General features: G+C 37.6%; 1 protein-coding gene across 1 annotated transcript in view; it reads left to right on the top strand.

The window, feature by feature from the left end:
• Positions 1–18,954, top strand: part of WASF3 (WAS protein family member 3) — a 179,638-nt gene that overhangs the window by 117,203 nt on the left and 43,481 nt on the right. The window contains exon 3 of the mRNA XM_027877577.1: positions 9,815–9,957. Coding sequence (XP_027733378.1) covers positions 9,825–9,957 — 133 coding nt within the window. The 5' untranslated portion in view covers positions 9,815–9,824. The remainder of the gene's footprint in view (positions 1–9,814; positions 9,958–18,954) is intronic.

Below are 18,954 nucleotides of genomic sequence, written 5' to 3'. Positions count from 1 at the left end.
TTACAATAGACAAACCTTGTGAATAAATTGGAAGCAGTGGCCATAATGTATTTTTGGACTTCTTTAAGTTTTTTATTTTTTTCTTCCAATAACATTCTCATTAATGAAATTGTTGATTATTTCTATGATTTGTTCTTTGACCCATTGATTCTTTAGGATTAGATTATTTAGCTTTCAATTAATTTTTAATCTGTCTTTCTACTTCCCTTTGTTGAACGTAACTTTTATTGCATTTATGATCCAAAAAGAATACATTTAATATTTCTGTCTTTCTACATTTGATATTTGAGGGTTTTACACCCTAATACGTGGTCAGTTTTGTGTATGTGCCATGTGCTGCTGAGAAAAAGGTATATTCCCTTCTGCTCCCATTCAGTTATCATATCTAACTTTTCTAATATATTCTACTTACCCCCTTAGTTTCTTTCTTGTTTATTTTTCAGTTGAATTTATCGAGTTCTGAGAAGAGAAAGTTGAGGTCTCCCACTAGTATAGTTTTACTGTCTATTTCTTCCTGTAACTCACTTAACTTCTCCTTGAGAATTTGGATGCTATCCCACTTGGTGCATATATGTTTAGTATTGATATTGCTTCTATGGTACTTGTTAGCAAGATGTAACTTCCTTCCTTATCTCTTTTAATTAGGTCTACTTTTTGCTTTTTCTTTGTCTAAAATGAGCATTGCTACCCCTGCCTTTTTTTTACTTCAGCTGAAGCATAATAGATTCTGTTCTAGCCTCTTACCATTATTCTGTGTGTGTCTCTCTGCTTCAAGAGTGTTTCTTGTAAACAATGTATTGTTGGATTCTAGTTTTTTTTTTTTTTATCTACTCTTCTATCTACTTCTGTTTTATGGGAGCGTTCATTCCATGCACATTCACAGCTATGATTACTGTGTATTTCCCCCCATCCTACTTTTCTTCCTGTTTGTCCTCTCTCTACTTTCATGCTTTCCCTCCTCACCAGTGTTTTTCTTCTGTCTACCACCTCCCTTGATCTGCCCTTCCCTTCTCCCGCCCTTTTACTTAATCTCCTCTGCTCCTACTTCCCTGTCAGGTAAGATAGATTCCTATATTCAACTGATTGTGTATATTACTCCCTCTTTGAGCCAATATTGATGAGACTAAGGTTCAAGAGATGCTCATCGTCTACCCTCCCATCTTCCCCTCCATTGTAATAGGTCTTTTGCACCTCTGTGTATAAAATAATTTACCCCATTCTACTTCTCCCTTCCTTCTGCACCCAGAGTACTTACTTCTCTTTCTCATCCCTTGATTATTTTTTTATGTCATTCCTTCAAATTCACCTTATACCCATACCCATTGTCTATGTATATTTCTCCTAGCTGTTGCTATACTGATGTTGCCCTGAGGCCCATGGGGGACCCTTGTGTCTGGTGCTATACTGAGGGGTTGGGGTGGGGAATGGCTGGTGCTGCCAGAGGCTTTAGGGGTCTGGCAACTTATGTGGTGCTGAACCGGGGTCCTAGTGGTGGTGTCTGGTATGTGCTGAGGCCAACAGAAATGTTTCTGCATTTCCCTGGGGCTATACTGAAGCACATGGTGGTCTGGCCACTGGTGGCTACCTTTTGCCTAGGGCTATGCTGAAGCATGTGGTGGGAGCCCAGCACTGGCAACTACCTGTTTGCTTAGGCACCCATAGGATTGGCGGCTGGCTACCTGTTTACCCGGAGCTACACTGAAGCACATGGAGGTCTGTGGCTGCTGGAGGTTGCCTGTTTGCCAGGGCTCTGCTGAAACATGTGGGGGTCTTGGTGTTGGCATTTGCCTGCTCTGCCACATTGGGGCTTGGGATCTTCCATTTGTTTGCTGAGGTATGTTGTTGGGATGCTTCCAATTCTGGACTGTGCTCCCCTTTTACCCAAGTGAAACAGACCTTTCCTGCCTATCTTCCAAGTTTCTTGGGCTCAAAGATGGTTTCACCTGGTCTTTTTGCTGGTTCTGGTATTCCAGGACTTGTTTTGGGGCACTACTTTATGGCTGTTTGGAATTGAATATGGAAGAGTTATGGTGATTTACTGCTTACTCTGCCATCTTGGCTCTCAGAAGTCTGAAATCTTAGGGAGATGTAGTTTATCCAGGGATGGGGAACCTCTGGCCTCGAGGCCACACACTGCCCTCTAGGTTCTCAGGTGCAGCCCTTTGACTGAATCCAAACTTCACAGAACAAATCCCCTTAATAAAAGGATTTTGTTCTGTAAAACTTGGACTCAGTCAAAAGGCCATACCCAAGGACCTAGAAAGCCACATGTGGCCTTGAGGCCGGAGGTTTCTCCCTTCTCTCCCTCCCCCTGCCCCCGGGTTATACAATATTGCACAATGACCTGGAAGATTATATTATAATGAGCATTATTGAGGATACAGTGCTAGCCTCTGGGAAAACTTATTGAATGGTTTATTATGGAGGTCAGTCTTGGGGTTCTTTATATCTAGGGCAAATACAAAATAGATGAAAACTACATACTAAGTAGATTTAAGATATTAAAAGATTGGGTAGTTACGCATATGGAGCTTTCTTTCGCATGCCAAATTTCTAGTCCTAGAGCCACAACTAACAATTTTTATGACCTTCAGCTACCTCTTTTGCTCCTTTTCTGCTTCAGTTTCCCCAGATCTAAAATAGTTATAACATCCACCAAATACTGTGACTGTGGGGAGGAATGAAAGAACAGACTTGAATATAAGGGTGCTTTGCAAAAGTCAAAGGTATCCATGAAATTATGTTTATTATTAATAATGTGGTTAATTCCAAATTTTCTGTCCAAGTTGGAGGGAGCAGTCAAGTAAATGATTTGCCACAGGGCTTCATGGATTAAAAGTGCTACAGGAAAATATAAAAGTTAGGCACACGTGTGTATACACACCCAAATACACACACAATATTTTTTCCCAGCAGCTTTACCTTCCTGAATTACATTGTATTTAGTCAACCAATCAATCAACAACCATTTAGTAAGTACCATCTATGTGCCAGGCCTTATGCTATGCACTGAGCTTGCGAATAATGGGAAGAGAATAAGCATTTATTAAACATCTTTCATGTGCCAGGCACATGCTAAGTTTTTGTTGTTTGGTCTTTTTCAGTTGTGTCCAACTCTCTGTGACCCCTTTCGGTGTTTTCTTGGCAAAGATACTGGAGTAGTTTGCCATTTCTTTCTCCAGTTCATTTTACAGATGAGGAAACTGAAGCAAATGGGGTTAAGTGCCAGGGCATCAACTGGACCAGAACTGACCTCTAACCTGTGAGTGGCTGGCATCAAACAAGCAGAGCAGGCTAGAGATAGGACAGTCAGGACACAAATGGAAGTTTAATTAATTTCAGAGTGAGGAAAATGACTGATGCATGTGGAAGTCTCCCTGTCCTAAGAAGGAGGGCTTAATGTGCTGGACTAAAGGCAAATCTTATATACATACTGAGCTGAACTATGATATAATCATTTTTAGGTCTTAAGTTACTATGCCCACACTGTGGGGCACAGAACCAGAATTCTATGATGAGAACAGTACAATACCTGTCAATGACAAGAAAAAGGCATTGTGAACATGTGATGGATTGCCCTGGCTTATAGGGGAAACTAAATCCCTCAGTGAACACCTGGTCCAAGCAATACACTTTTCCAGAGGGTGATGTCATCCTGAGCGCAAAGGATTATTGTTATGACAAGCTCGGTTATGACAACCTTAGTTCTAGAAAACAGGGTATCTCCAAAATATTTTAACAAGGGTCACATAGCTAGTGTGTCTGAGTGTCTGAGGCTGGATTTGAATTCATGTCCTACTGACTCCAACCTCAGCACTCTATTCACTTCACCATCTCACAGCTAAGTGCTTTACAAATATAATCTCATAATATTTATGAGGATATGGTCCCAGTGACAGTCATTTTCCTTAGGTTAGCTTCCTGAGGATTAGTCTTACTAAATTTGGAGTTGTTCATCATCAGTAAACTGACAGTTAATGGATTCTCTGGCCATGGCAATTCATGAAACAAAGATAATATAAAATGGTCCTTATTCTAGGTCTGTCTACTTCCTCTTCTGCAGTTATGGTGAGAGAATAGCAAAAAAGGAGGCAGAGGGGGTTAAAAATCTCAGAATTTAGGCAATCTATGAACATTAACTATTGGTTCTTGGAATACGAATTCCTTGTCCAATGCTCACATCTTACCAAAGGAGCCAAATCCTATGAATCTTGACATCTCGCTGTAAAGTAAAACCAGAAAATGAAAAGTAAATGTTACTAAGTGCAAGGATGGCTCATAGCCTCACCTTGAAAGTAAGTAAATAAAGGAGTTGGTGGAGTGGGTTTTAACTATCTTTTAATGGGACTTATGTTCCTATGACATTATAGGGCTCATGATAGACATCTTCAAAATACCACCATGAAAATAATTACAGGTCATGTACCTATATCAGTTATAAGGGTGAGGAGGTACAGAAATTCTGTGAAAAACTTGATGTTACTCAAATGTATCTATGATCTCATCAATTTGAATCTTTCTTCCAATGATGCAGATTACAAACTTATTTGTACTTGCTCATACTGTGGCTACTGTCCATGGTCTCCCATTAGTTCACTACCTGGAGGCTACTCAACATGCTGGTAAACCTTCCCTTCTTTCTCTGATTTGCCATCTGTCACTACTTGTCCTTGCTATCTTCTCTTCCTGGCATACATTTCTCTGATGGCATTATTTACTCCCTTTCGGGTATATATGGCAGCATGTATACTAGATGACCTCAGAGGTCCCTTCTAGCTGTAAATCTATGATCTTGTTATTCTACTGTGCCACCATTTTCCGACTCAACCAAGTTTACAGCCTTGGAGTCAATCTTTACTTTTCACTTTCTCCCACTCTTCTTGTCCAATCAATTGTCCTTATCCAATTTTGTCATTTCTCCTTCCACACAATCCCTTTCTCTCCACACATAAAGCCAATACTACCCAGTTCAACTCCTCATCACCTCTTACCTCGACTATTACATGAGTTTACTAATTGTTCTCCTTGGTTTCCCACCTCTCAGTTTTCCAAATGATCCCTCACTTGACTGTAAAGATAATTTTTCTAAATCATGCCCAGCCGTGGCATTCAAATTTCAACAATCTGCAATGGCTTATTGTTGTATCTAAGATAAATTACATATTTTCCAGCTTTTCATTTAAAAGCTTTCTCAATTTGTCTCTAGCTTATTATTACAGAATTATTTCATGCAACCCCCTTTCACATAGTCTATATTCTTGCAAAACTAACTTGTTTGCTGTCATCTAAACTTGTCATTTATTTTGTACAATCTGTCTCCCATGCCTGGAACATATTCCCTCTGCACCTCAGCTCCTTAAAATGTTTCAAAACTCAGGTTTGGTGCCATTTTCCAGATAAGGTTTTCATGATCTACCCAGAATTTATTTGTATAAAGTTGTCCCCCTACCCTTAGTAGAATTCAAGTTTATTGAGGGCAGGAACTGCTTTTTAAAAAATTAGCCTTACAGTAGACATTTAATAAATGCTTTTGAATAAATTAACTAATGCCTACTGTAATAAACCATAGCACAATATAGTGAGTGTTAATTAAATATTTATTTTAAAAGAGTATTGCTTTTCCTTTTAGAATTTGAAAATGATTTTTTCTTATGATTTCAATGGCCTAGGTCTCATAAAATCAAATTTGAGCCGATGTCTTCTTTTTCTCTCAATAAATTACTCTACTCAGTGAACCCTTGTGGGTATAGGTTTTTGTTAATAATTATGCTATTTTTCTCATAGAAAAGCATTTTTTCAAAAGAAAAGGCTGATCCAACATGTCTCTGCTTTAACTTTTTCCTGAGTTTATTCAAAATTCTGCTCAATATCAGAAAAAAATCAATCCACTGGGAAACAATAAATAACAGCTCTCAGAGCATTTGACACTTAATTGGAAAGCTGAGAAAGCAATTAACAGATTAATTAGGGATTTTAAAGAAGGAACTCAGAAACCTCTTTCACAGGATTGGAAAAGACAGGCATAAAAAATATCCTGACTGATTGAACACTTTTATCTTCCCTGTGCTTGGACATTGTCAGGAACCTTTCAAGGAATAGAGAAGGTGGCACCATTCTGGGCTTTAAGTCCTGATAAAGGAGGGGAGAAGAGATATACAGAGTAGCCAAAGAGCAGATATGTATATACATATGCTTGAAAAATATTTAATTTAGTGCTTTAAAGTTCCATGATCTTGTCATTGTTAATGACACTCCCCCCCCACCTTATTAAGTCTTTTGTAAATGATTTTCCTCAATTGTGCTCTTTAAGCAAAAACAAAAACAAAAGAAAGGGAAAAAAAGAAATTCAACACTTAGGGACTAACCTTCTAGAGAGAAGCCTCTCAGAACTTACCGAGGCTTGTAACATAACCCACACTAGCCTATCAGTAGCCTCTATTCAGAGCCTTTCCTGATTGGTGGAGCCTGGAAAACTTGTATGGCATTCACATAGCTTTGATTACACCCAGGGTCATCTCTGTGCCAGGTAAAGGCATCTAAGTGAGACTCCCATTATGTGCCAGTAACTTGGATGAAATCTAGGAGCTCATTGATGTGCATAATAGCTTCATTAGTGTAGATCCCAACCCAACCATGTCTTAATTTCCTGTGTTTCTTGGCTGTGTCCATAGGCATCCTACCATATTCAGTCCAACCAAAATGCTAGATATCCATCTCCACATCTTCTGATGTTGTACGGGTACCAATGAAGCATTTGGCCCATCCTTCAGGTATCTCTTGCTCTTACTGAATGATGAGTCCGTTTCTTCTTCTAGTCATTAATTTTTCTGATGATATCTTTTATATCACTTTTCTGGCTCAAGTCTGTATTCAAACATATGTATGTGTATGTACACATGCACTTGCACACATACTCTCACACACACACACACACACCCATCTTACTGTCAGAATTCTTCCAGTAGTGATGTATGGCTGTGAATGATACAATATACCACTGTTTATGAAGAACTGAATTTGCAGTTTATTAAAAGTGTAATGGACAGGGCAAAATGGGCAAGATTAGGCAGTTACATATTACCAAGGAACAATTGGTCAGGAAACAACTTTATATTTAATAGAGTTATGCACAAAGGATGTATTGGTCATAGGATTGACAGATGGGTTGCAGGGTGTAATGAGGAAGGTGGGATCTATTAAATTTATGAATATTTTGGAAAACACTGAAAGTGAATGTTAAATGTGATGATGTTAGTGATGTGGTGGATGTTAGAGGAAGAGATTGTGCTAAATAATTCTGTACTCAGCTTTCTTAACAATACCTCTCTAAAAACTTGTATCTCCTACTCCCATGATATCAATACCTGTGTTTATAAAATGATGATGATGATAATGATGACGATGATGATGATGATGGTAGCAGGCTGTCACAGTGGTTGGAGAGCTGGCCTCAGAACTAGGAAGATGTGGATTCAGTCCTGTACCTAGAACATACTGGGTGTGCAACCTTGGTCAAGTCAGTTGATCTCTCGGTGCTTTAGGTCACTTGTCAAGCTATAAATTGCAGAGATGGTAATCACTACCTGAATTAGTACAAGGAGCTTCCTCATCTAGGACTTCCTTGTTCCAGTGATATCACAAGTCTAGGCTGTATCCCTAATGATAACAGTTGGGATTTATATTATATCATGCTTATAGGTCTGCAAAGTGCTTTTCATACATTGTCTCACTTGAGAAACTCAAAAATAAAAGACATTTTATAGGAAACCCATTTTCAGAGACTACCATGACATACTGATTGCTGATAAATTCAGCCATTCATTCTTCGTAATAATAGCTATCATTTATATAGTGCCTACTGTGTACCACTCACTGTGCTAAGTGTTTTATGGTTATTCTCATTTGATCCTACAACAACCCTACAAAGTAGATGTTATCTCCACTTTATAGATAAGGAAACTGAGGCAGACAGAGGTTAAATGACTTGCCCAGGGTTGTACAGCTAGTGTTTATGACTAGATTTCAACTCAGGTCTTCTTGACCTCAGGCTCAGAGCTCTAGCCTAGTCTCTTGTTTATTAGCTGGTATCCATCAACCATAGAAGTCTTTTGCTCTGTTTTCCCTCTCTGCTCATAAACCTTTAGCATTTACTTTATGCCCTTCTCTGTAATTATTCTCTTGTGTGCTATCCTCAAGTTTTTAAAATCCCACTTAACACTTTTTCTAGTTGTCATGGAGTTGATCCTATTGGGTTTTTTAGCATTTTTCTCACCTGTATTTCCCAGTTTGCCATATATTTTAACAGTGGTTTGTTTTCTCCACTTTCAAATATGGAATTCTAATATATCTTGTTAGCACATCGTTCTATCATACAGCATGTCTTCAAGAAAAAAATATTAGCTTGCAGTTCTGTAAACCTTTCCTTTGTAACTTGTGTATTTTACGGCTTCCTTAATTTTTTGTCCCCTTTTGCTCTCTTTACCTTTTCATATACATTAAGAAACATCTTTGCCATTTCTTGGTATTGGGTGAGACATTTCCTCTTATCTTAAAGTTACTTGTCTCATCTGAGGTTAGAAGAGTAGTTAGAATTACAAGTATTCAATAACTTCGGTAATTATTCTCACTTGACTATGTTTGGGTTTGAAGTGCAGAAGGAATAGATAGTGAGCCAACATGAGGTGAGGTTTATATCGGAAACACGAGATAGATAATTCAATGGAATATTTGTAAATATACAGATATTAGTTTATTCTGACTTTAGGTCTTAAAGTAATCCAATAGAAACTGTATTTTAAGAATGTGTTACCAATGAAGGATATCGGGCTGCCAGTCTGGGGATCATTAAATTGTTTGCATAATGAAGTTGTAGCACACCATCAAATGTTCCAGGCTATTTCACCAATGTGTTTCTTAGTGGAGCAGTGCTGGCATATTGGGATGGGCAGCACATTTCTTTAGAGAAGGAGTTCTTACTCTGGGGATGGATAGATTTCAGAAACCTAATGAATGGATAGATTTCAGGGAGTCCAGGAACTCGGGTGGGGAAAAAATTACATCTTTATTTTCACTAATCTTGGGTTTCCTTTGTAATCCTATGTATTTTGTTTTATGCATTTAAAAATATTACTCCAAGAAAGCATCCATAGGCTTCGCCAGACTGCTCAAGGGGTTCGTGACAAACCTATACTGTTGAAGTATATTTGTTGAAGAGAAATTGTTTACCTTATTCTTTGACTTCTCAAAATTGTTTGCCCAATTCTGTTTGTACACTTAGACGTCTGCTCTCTTCTTAGGAACGCCAGTGAAGATTCAATCATCATCAATATGTTCCAGTACAAAGAGCATTGGACTCTAAATGAGAAATGTCCATTTTGAACTCTGACTCTCTCTCTCTCTCTCTCTCTCTCTCTCTCTCTCTCTCTCTCTCTCTTTTTCTCTCCTCCCTCCTCTCTCCCTCCCCCCCTTGTCTATGTCTATCAACCTCTGTTGCCCTATCCTTTCTTTCTCCCCTCCTTCACTCCTCTCCTCATATATCAACTAATTTCCTCACAGAGTTCTTGTAAGGATCAAATTTCCTGATTTATGGTACTTGATGACTATAATGTACTGTGTAAGTATTTTTAAAAAATCAATCCTGAGCTTAGACATTATCATCATATTATCAAGTTAAGCCTGGGCCTACCTAGCACTTTGGATATGATATGGTAACACCTAGCTCTAAGAGGCTTATCATTTTCTAGTGTACCATAATTCTTAGCTTGTTAAGATGTGAATGTAAGTGTTGTTCATAAATGTCATTTTAAAATTGCAGATTGTAAACCATGCCTTTAGTCAAGCGGAACATTGAACCCAGGCATCTCTGCCGAGGAGCGCTACCAGAAGGGATTTCCAGTGAACTGGAATGTGTAACCAATAGTACCCTGGCAGCTATCATACGACAGTTAAGCAGTCTAAGTAAGTTTCCTTCCTGAAAAGTTTTTCTGATGACCAGTGGTATCCTATTCATTTTAATGTTAATATTTTGAAAATGTGAAGATGTATTCTGACAGAGGAATATCCTCTGGTATTAGTGAGACTACTTGAAATATGTGAGAGTGCATGTGTTTACCCACTTCAGATATAGACATGACCCTCTGCCATTTTTAAAAATCCTAGTATCAAGCAAAAATAGCAGTAAATCATTCTGGACATGGAGTTCTATTAAATTGTTGAAATAAGTAAAACTAGTGCTTCAGAGGGATGCGTTAAAGAATTCCCATTAATGTTAATATTTGCATCAAGGGATAATATCTTTTGTTGGCATTTTCAACTATAATCAAGTGAAATAAGTAAAATCTTGATCCTGCCACTAATTTGCTGCATGAGCTTGAACAATTTATTTCATTTCTCAAGTTTTCTGTTTCAGCATCTGTAAAATGAGTTAGTAAGGTAAGACAATCTCTGAGCCCCCTTTTTTAGATTTAACAGTTTATAATTCTGAGTATTTGAAAAGGCATGCTTAGAATTTTATTCCTTTAAAGTAGGTAACAGATGCTTCTGCAGCAAATAATTAAAAAGAGACATGAGCTATGATACTCTTTAGCCAATAGCTGACAACTATTCCATGTTGTATATAAGGATTAATAATGCAACTTAAATTTAAATCAAGGGCTTTGCAAAGTAGTTTGTGAAATATTCTTTGCCTTTTAAACTATTCTTAAACCCTCTTGGGGATGCTTTTACTTAACTTAGACTTCATTTCTTATGCCTCCAGCATTAATACTTGTGAATGGAATTTAAATATGAATTCTTTATGGTTGACAATATTTTAATGGGCTTCTAGCTATATTGGCTGAGCCACTTTAAACTGACTTTTCAAGGGGTGATATGTATATGCTCTTAATCCCTTTCAGAATTTTCAAACACGTTGAATTCCATCCTTTAGGTACTTTTAATAGTTTGGGAATGCTTGAAATGCTAAATACTTAGATGTAATCTTTGAGCCTACTTGAGATCACATTTATGCTAGTTAGAAAAGTACAAGGTTTATAGTCTTCTATTTCTTTGGGGTTTTGTTTTTAAGATTTTAGTTCTTTTCAAACAAGTAAATAAACACCACAATGTAATTTTATACCACTGTGTAACAATGGTATAATTGAGAAGTGGTCAGAAGTACAATATTCACTAACTTCCTTAATTGAATTCAGTTTATTCCTATTATAACTAAGTGATTTTCTGGTTATAAATTAAACATTCTCTTATTCTTTAAAATTTTTCTTTGGTGACCTGGTGCTTTTTTTGTGGTTCATAGAAATTGAAAAGGTAGCTTAAGATTTCACATAATCACTGTTGTGCCAAACTATCAGTTAGCTAAAAATAAGATCCATGAATGAATTTCTTTCTAAAGAACCCTAAAACAGAGAGAAATAGAGGAGGTAAAACCAATGAAAAGGAAGCTTGGTGAAAAGATCAACTGAACAAGCATCTAGAAGGCATTCAAGGACAAAAATAAGAGAACAAACAAGAAAAATGGAAAAGATTTGTAAACATTTTTGTAACAAATTTTTTACCACCAAAGATAGGGAAGCCACCACACTTGGACTCAGTAACATCACAGTCTTGGATGGGCTTATAGAAGAGGAGGTAGAAATGATACTAAAGAATACAAAGATGGGGGAAATAACCTGATTAGGCTAAGTGTGCATAGGGTGGCTATTTGGCTTCTGCCACTCCATTCACTACATGTTCACTTCAGACCTAGATTCCACACTCTTCCTGCAGTCATCATAGCAAACCTCATATTGTTAATATATGTTGTGTTCGTTGTTCCAGCATCCTTGCTGGAAGTTACACAGTTACAGTATCATTGGGAGATTGATTCACAAAGTGTATAAAGAAGACATGGAAAAAAAATCTCAGATCTTATTAATACCGAAAAAGGTGACATAGAGATCATCAACAACTACTGATTCAAAAGTCTACTTTCTGTATATATAACATTTTTTCAAGTTTATTGGCAATACACAGCAATATTTATTGAGCATAAAGCAGTGTAATATGCAGTAAAAGTTACTAAGATAATCATACTTTTTCACCCAGTAATTCCATTATTGGGAATATAAAATAAAAGGATTGTGTTTGTAATCTTCACCTTAAGATCAAAGAACAAGGTTTTTAGGCATTCACAAGAGTTTTACATGACCACACAAGAAAGTCCTTTATGTTCAAAGTTTTCATAGTGACATTATATATAACTGTCAAAAATCCCCTCCAAAACAAAAAGAAAGAAAATGACCTAAATATTCAACAGTAAGGGGATAGCTAAATGATCACGGAATGTTAATGGATCATTAATCAATCAATCATTCAAACATTTATTATAAAGCACCTATTATGTGCTAGGCACCAGCGATATGAGAACAAAAAAATAAAACAGCCCCTGCTCCGTCCCCTAAGAAGTTAATTCAGTTGGAGGAAACACTCTGTACATATCTAAGTATATACAGAATAAAAAGTATTTAATACTAAGTGTCTCAAAAGTCTTAGTGCAGTTTTCAAGCTCCAATGCCTCAGAAGTATAAATGCTACAAACTTACAAAATATTTCACTTTTTATAACATTGATGTTTATTAAAGTTCCTCATCACCATCATCTTGTGCTCATCACTCATCACTCTAGTCAATTTTCCAATCTTGTAAAAACTTTCATTAGCTATAGCTCAGTGAATGAAAGGATTGCATTTACAATTCTAGCCTTGAGGTCTTCCCAAGAATGAAGTTTGGGTGCATACATGACAGTTTGATGTAGCCCCACAAGAAAGAGTGTAGCTGACTTAAATGAGGTGACCAACGTAGCCAAGCAAAAGGATTCCCTCAAAAGAGCCACCTGTGTGAGAAGGTGTGATCCTGAAACTGTCTCATGTGCAATGCAATGATAGCATGTTCTATCTCATTAAAATTAAAATCTTATTCTTCAAAATTCACAAGACTTATTAAGTGTAAAAGCAATTTAAATAATTAAACTTTTAAATGATTCTTTTGTAAGTGTGTAGCCTTTATAGCTCTGAAGTTATTAAAGCTTAAAACTACAATGAGCTTTTGAATCACCTCTTACAAGATATTTAAGGAGAAAAGGCACTAAGAGTTGGGGGAAATCAGAAAAGATTTTGTGAAGAAGATAAGCCTTGAATTGAGTTGTGAAGGTAAAGAGGAATTCTGTGAGAAGAGAATACATTCCAACCATGGACAAAGATGAAGAGATGGGATATGGAGTGCTCTGCGTGAAGCACAAAGAGAAATCCAGATTTAGAACTAGAAGGAACCTTGGAGGTCATTGAGTTCTACCTTCTCATCAGTAGATGGGAAAACTGAGGCAGATATAGGTTAAGTGACTTGTCCAGGGTCACATATTTATAAGTGTCTGAGGCTAAATTTGAACTCATGTCTTTGGATATGTTGGGGCCAAGTTGTGAAGGACAGTTAAAGCCAAACAGCACTTTGTAGTTCATTCTAGAGGCAATATGTGTAGTCACTGAAGTTGATTGCTATTTATTGATGAAGTTTATTTATGTTTCTACCTTTACTTAGGGAAAATCATTTTTTGACAGCTCTATAGAGAATGAATTGGAATGGGGGAGTCTTGAGGCAGGGAAAATAATTAGATGTTTCCAATAGTCCAGGGTAAAAGTGATGAAGGCATGAACTAAGGTGGTGGATATATGAGTAGTCAGGAGAGAATGGATAGGAGAAATGTTATGAAGATAGAAATGGTGAGATTTGGCAACTGTGTTTAGGGTTAGGGTGAGTGAGGACAAGGTTTAAGTTTCAAACCTGGGGCAATGGAAAGATGGTGGCACCCTAAAATGACACAGGGAAATTGTAGAGAGGGTTTGGTTTGAGGGGAAAGATAATGAGTTCTTTTTAAGGCATGTTTAGCTTGAGATGTCTATGGAATATCTAGTTTGAAATTTCTAGTAGGTGGATGCCAACAAATACCAAGAACATAAATAATTATGGAAAGATCTTTATGAAATACTTTAGATGGGAAAAAACAGAACCAGAAGAGAAGAGAGCAAAGTAATTGTAACTGTGTAAGGGGAAAAGTGAATGAGAATGAATGGACAAACAATAATCCTGATGGGGATTTAGAAGAAGTTACTGAAAAGTTATGATTCTGTAAGCATTAAAATAATTTCATTTAAATACAAATTATTACCAAGTAAGGTAAATTTGCACTGATGCTCAAATTCAATTTTAAATAAGGCATTTAACCATAAAAGAAAGCAATGGACTAGGTATTTTGAGGTAGAAACAAGACACTAAATAGATATGGCCCTTCTCAAATAGTTACACTCTAACTGCAGAATATATGATAATTAGGAAAATAAAATTTAAAAAAAATTGTAAAAAGACAGAGAAATAAGTAGAAATTGATTTTTTTAAAGGAAACTAACTCTCAATGATCTGAGCGATGCCTGTGGCCTACCTGTCCAAAGACTTTGAGAGCTCATGTGGATCACATTCAATACTGGGGATTCAGCTTTTGTTTTTGTTTTATGTCTTGTTCAGAATGAAACTCTGAGGAAATATGAATAATACTTAAGTATGGCCTAGGTTTAGGTCACCCCAAATGTGAATAATCAGATCTTTTTTTCTCACAAAAGCACTCAGTATACAATATGAGTATCAGATATGGGATAGCTTTTGTCATATTAACCATAAAAAATGCATAAATCTCAGAGGACCCACAAGTCCTTACAGAAACAACCTCTTCATGTCCTCTGTAACTTTAAGACCCTAGATCTAGGCTGCAATATCTTAGAAGGTTAGAAAGGTCCAGATCTGTTCATAGCAAGTTCAGTCCTTCAGCTGTCAAGCAGTGCTCTGGGAATGATCCTCTTTTCCTCTGAGAAGTTCACTGTTAAGAAAAACTTCTCCCTTGGGGAGGCTAGTACTCAGCTCTCAAATCCGTGAACTGTCAAACTCAGGATTATCCACGAGGTAATCGCTGAAGGATGGAAACATTTATTTTCAGGAACAGTAGTGTCTACTCCTTGCTCAGAAAAGGCAGAAGGAATTCAAGAATTGAAACTCCCCTCTTAGGCTCACGCTGGCAACCATTATCATGCGCTTCCCCTACAAGATGCCATTTTCTGCTCCTGGAAGGCAAGAGGAATACTTTTTCTTTTTCTTTTCCCTTTTCTCTGGCTGCATTCTGATCTGGAAGTCTAAGGAAGACTTTTCTCCCCAGGGAAAAAAAGAAAAGGGGAAAAGATCTAATCGGTTTAAATTTTTTATGAGAATCATATATACATGCATATATATATATATATATGTATATACACATACACACACATAATATATCCTTAATGAGGATAATAATAGGTAAAGGGCAACCATTCCCAAGTGACCTTCCATAGTAGATTATAGCTTTACCATTGTACAGTTGACTAAAAAGAGAAGAGAATAGAGAATCCTACTGTGCCTGTTGTTTGTGGATTACAAAATTCTCATTCAGTGCAGTGAAATGATCTGTTCCAACAGGGTATCTCTTGCCAATATATCAAAATCATACAAATTCCTTAAAATATATCACAAGAAAGAGAACTTTGTTCAACAAATCTGAATCATAAACACCACATGAAACATGCAACAGGGAGACATGCTTGCCGAAGTCTTTGCCACTGTGGTGAAGGAGGTCCAGGGCAGAATCCAAGTGAAAGAGGCACGATAGTAGGAATGTTTATTTCCTGGAGTATAATATGTGGTTGGATAGGCCACTTATACAGATTCTCCATCAGTATGTTTATCTGGCTAGACAATACAAATGAACTACAACTTGGACCTGTAATTAAACAGGAGGAGGAGCGTGGGCTTCATTGCCTTTAGGAAATTGCAAAACTCTTTTCATGGCTCCAAACTATTGTCAGATGCAAAGGCCAATATTTTTGATGTCAATGTTCTGTCAGTATTATTAGTATGACAAAAAGACATGGAATGCAGCAGACATTTTGGAGACAGCTCTGGTGGTATGCAGCATTCATCTATCTTTGGCCCTCTGCTGATTGACCTTTGTAAAAGGACTGGTATGAAGATATGCTTCGTATGTTTGTCATATTTGTAGAGGACAAAAACTGGGAGGGATAGCTAACACTTTGTATTCTGGAGTTCATATTTATAAGTTCTCAACAGATGAGACTGACATAAGGAATTGAGCACGGTGATATTTATTAAGGGTTTAAAATTCCACATTTAGATTAAAAAAAATCGCCTTCACAGATGGGATGGCAGAGATGTCCAGACAATCAGTCAGCCATTAAATTTATTATGTAACTACATATATGTCAGGCACTAGGTTAAAAGCTGGAAATACTAAGAAAGGCAGAAAACAATTCCTGCTCTCAAGGAGCCCACATTCTAATGGAGGAGACAACATGCATGTATAAATAAGCTATATACATGATGAGATAAGCAATACACGAAAGGCATTAGAATTAAAGAGGATTCTTCCAGTTGAAAGTTGAATTTTATCTGGGATTTGAAGGAAGCCAGGGAAGCCATGGAGATCATTCCAGACGTATGAGCAGCCAGGGAAAATGCCTGGAGTCAATAGATGGAGTGTTTTGTTTGAGGGAGAACAAAGAGAGTAGCTTCACAAGTATTTGGTAATGGAGGATGGGGAGAGATTGGGAGGAGGTTTAAAGTGTAAGAAAACTAGAAAGGGGTGTGTCTGGGGGTGCCAAGTTATTATGGGCAGAGGATCCTTGAGGAGATAGGGAAATAATGCAACATATTGTGGGAAAAGGGAGTGGAGGTGACATGGTCAGAACTGTGCTTTAGTAAGATCATTTTGACAGCTGAGAGAAAGATGGACTACAGTAGGGAAAGACCTGTGGCAGGCAGACCAACCAGCAAGCTGTTATAGTAGCCCAGGTATAAGGTGATAGGGACCTGCACCAGGATGGTGAGTATCAGAAGAAAAAAGGGGGTATATGTGGAAGATTTTAGGAAGGTAAAACTGACAGACCTTGTCAATAGATTTAATATGGGCAGTGAGAGAGAGTAAAGAATCAGTTGAGGATGCTGTCTAAGTTATGAGCCTGAGTGACTGGCAGGATTCTGGTGCCCTGTACAATTATAAGGAAATTAAGAAGAGGGGAGGGTGTTTTGGGGGAAAGATAATGAGTCCACATTTAGATGTGTTGAATTTAAAATGTCTACAAGATATCCAGTTTTAGGTGTTCAATAGGCAGTTGTAGGTCCAAGTTTGGAGGTGAGCATAGAGGTTAGGGCTGGATAAGTAGATTTGAGAATCCTCAGCATAGAGATGATAATTGAATCTATGGAAGCTGATGAGATCACCAAGTGAAATAGTGGAGGGAGAAGAGAACTCAGGATACAGCCTTTGGGGGACACTCATTGTAAGTGGCTGACTTGGATGAAGATCAAAGGAGAGCAGAGGAGACTGAGAAGGGGTCAGATAGGTAGGAGGAGAACCAAGACAAAGCAGTGACAGGAAAACTTAGAGAGAAGAGAGTATCAAGGAGAAGAAGATGTTCAACAGTGTTAAAGGCTACAGAGTGGTCAAGAAGGATAAGAATTGGGAAAAGATCATTAAATTTGGCAATTAAGAGACTATTGAGGGGCAAGTAGGTGGTAGATAGAGGTAGATAGGTAGATAGAGCACCAGACCTGACTTAAAATCCAGCCTCAGACACTTACCCCCCCCCAAAAAAGAAAACAAAACAAAACAATTTTTTAAAAAAGAGAGACCATTGGTAACTTTGAAGAGAGCAGTTTCATTTAAATGAAGGCAGAAGCCAGACTGCAGAAAGCAAAGGAAGTAGCAACATCTGTTGAAGATGACCTTCTCCAAGATCTCAGTCACAAAGGGAGGAGAATTATTGGATGACAGCTAGTAGGGATGGGCAGATTAAGCTGGGGTTTTTTGAGGATGGGAGAGAGACATGGGAATGTTTGTAGACAGTTCATATGAAAAAAAATTTAGACGCATTAGTAGACTTCAAACTCAATTTGAATCAATAGTGTGACATGGCAGCTGAAGACAGCTATGCTCTCTTCAGCTACACTGAAAGTATAAAGAAATCTACTTTGTCCTCGTTGGATGATATTTGGAGTAGTGTCCAGTTCTGGGCATCATCACCTGGTAGGAAATTGAGGATGATGATGATGATGATGATGATGATGATGGTGATGATAAGCTGATGAGCATCCAGATTGGGGCAACCTCAAAATATGCCATATGTAGATTTATTTAAGGACTTAGTAATGTTTAGCCTGGAGAAAAGGAGACTTTAGGGGTTATGATAGTTGTCTTCAAGTATTTGAAGGGTTGTCATGTGCAGTAATAGAGGTCAGCTAGGTGACACAGTGTATAGAGTGCTAGGCCTGGAGTCAAGAAGACTTATCTTCTTGAGTTCAAATCTGGCATCAGACACTTACTAGCTGTGAGACCCTGGGCAAATCACTTGTTTGCCTCAGTTTCCTTATCTGTAAAATGATCTGGAGAAGGAAGTGGCAAACATCTCCAGTATCTCTGCCAAGAAAACCCTAAATGGGGTCCTAAAAAGTCAGACACAACTGAAAAACAATTGAACATGTATAATAGGTATTCATTTTGTTCTGCTTGATCCTGGAAGGCAGATCTAGAAACAATGGGTGAAGGACGCAGCAGGACAAATTTAGACTTCATGTGGCAAGAATTTCCTAAAAATTAAAGCTATCCAAAAGTAGAATGGGCTCCTTTGGGAGGTAGTGAACTCCCCCTTCATGGAGGTCCTCTATCAAGGTTGGCTGGCCATTTGTGGAATATATTGAAGGAAAGATTCTTGTTCAGGTGTAAGATTAAACCAGATGGATTTTTAAGTTCTTTCTAACACTGTGATTATTTAATATACTAATTCAGATCTTTGCCTTGTTATTATATTTAGTATTGAAAGACCCAGGAGTATAA

The sequence above is a fragment of the Vombatus ursinus genome, unplaced genomic scaffold, assembly GCF_900497805.2.
Source record: "Vombatus ursinus unplaced genomic scaffold, bare-nosed wombat genome assembly UNPS02014813.1, whole genome shotgun sequence".
Classification (NCBI taxonomy): Eukaryota; Metazoa; Chordata; class Mammalia; order Diprotodontia; family Vombatidae; genus Vombatus; species Vombatus ursinus.
The sequence above is the reverse complement of the archived record's forward strand: the minus strand, read 5'-3'. Positions and strand labels throughout refer to the sequence as shown.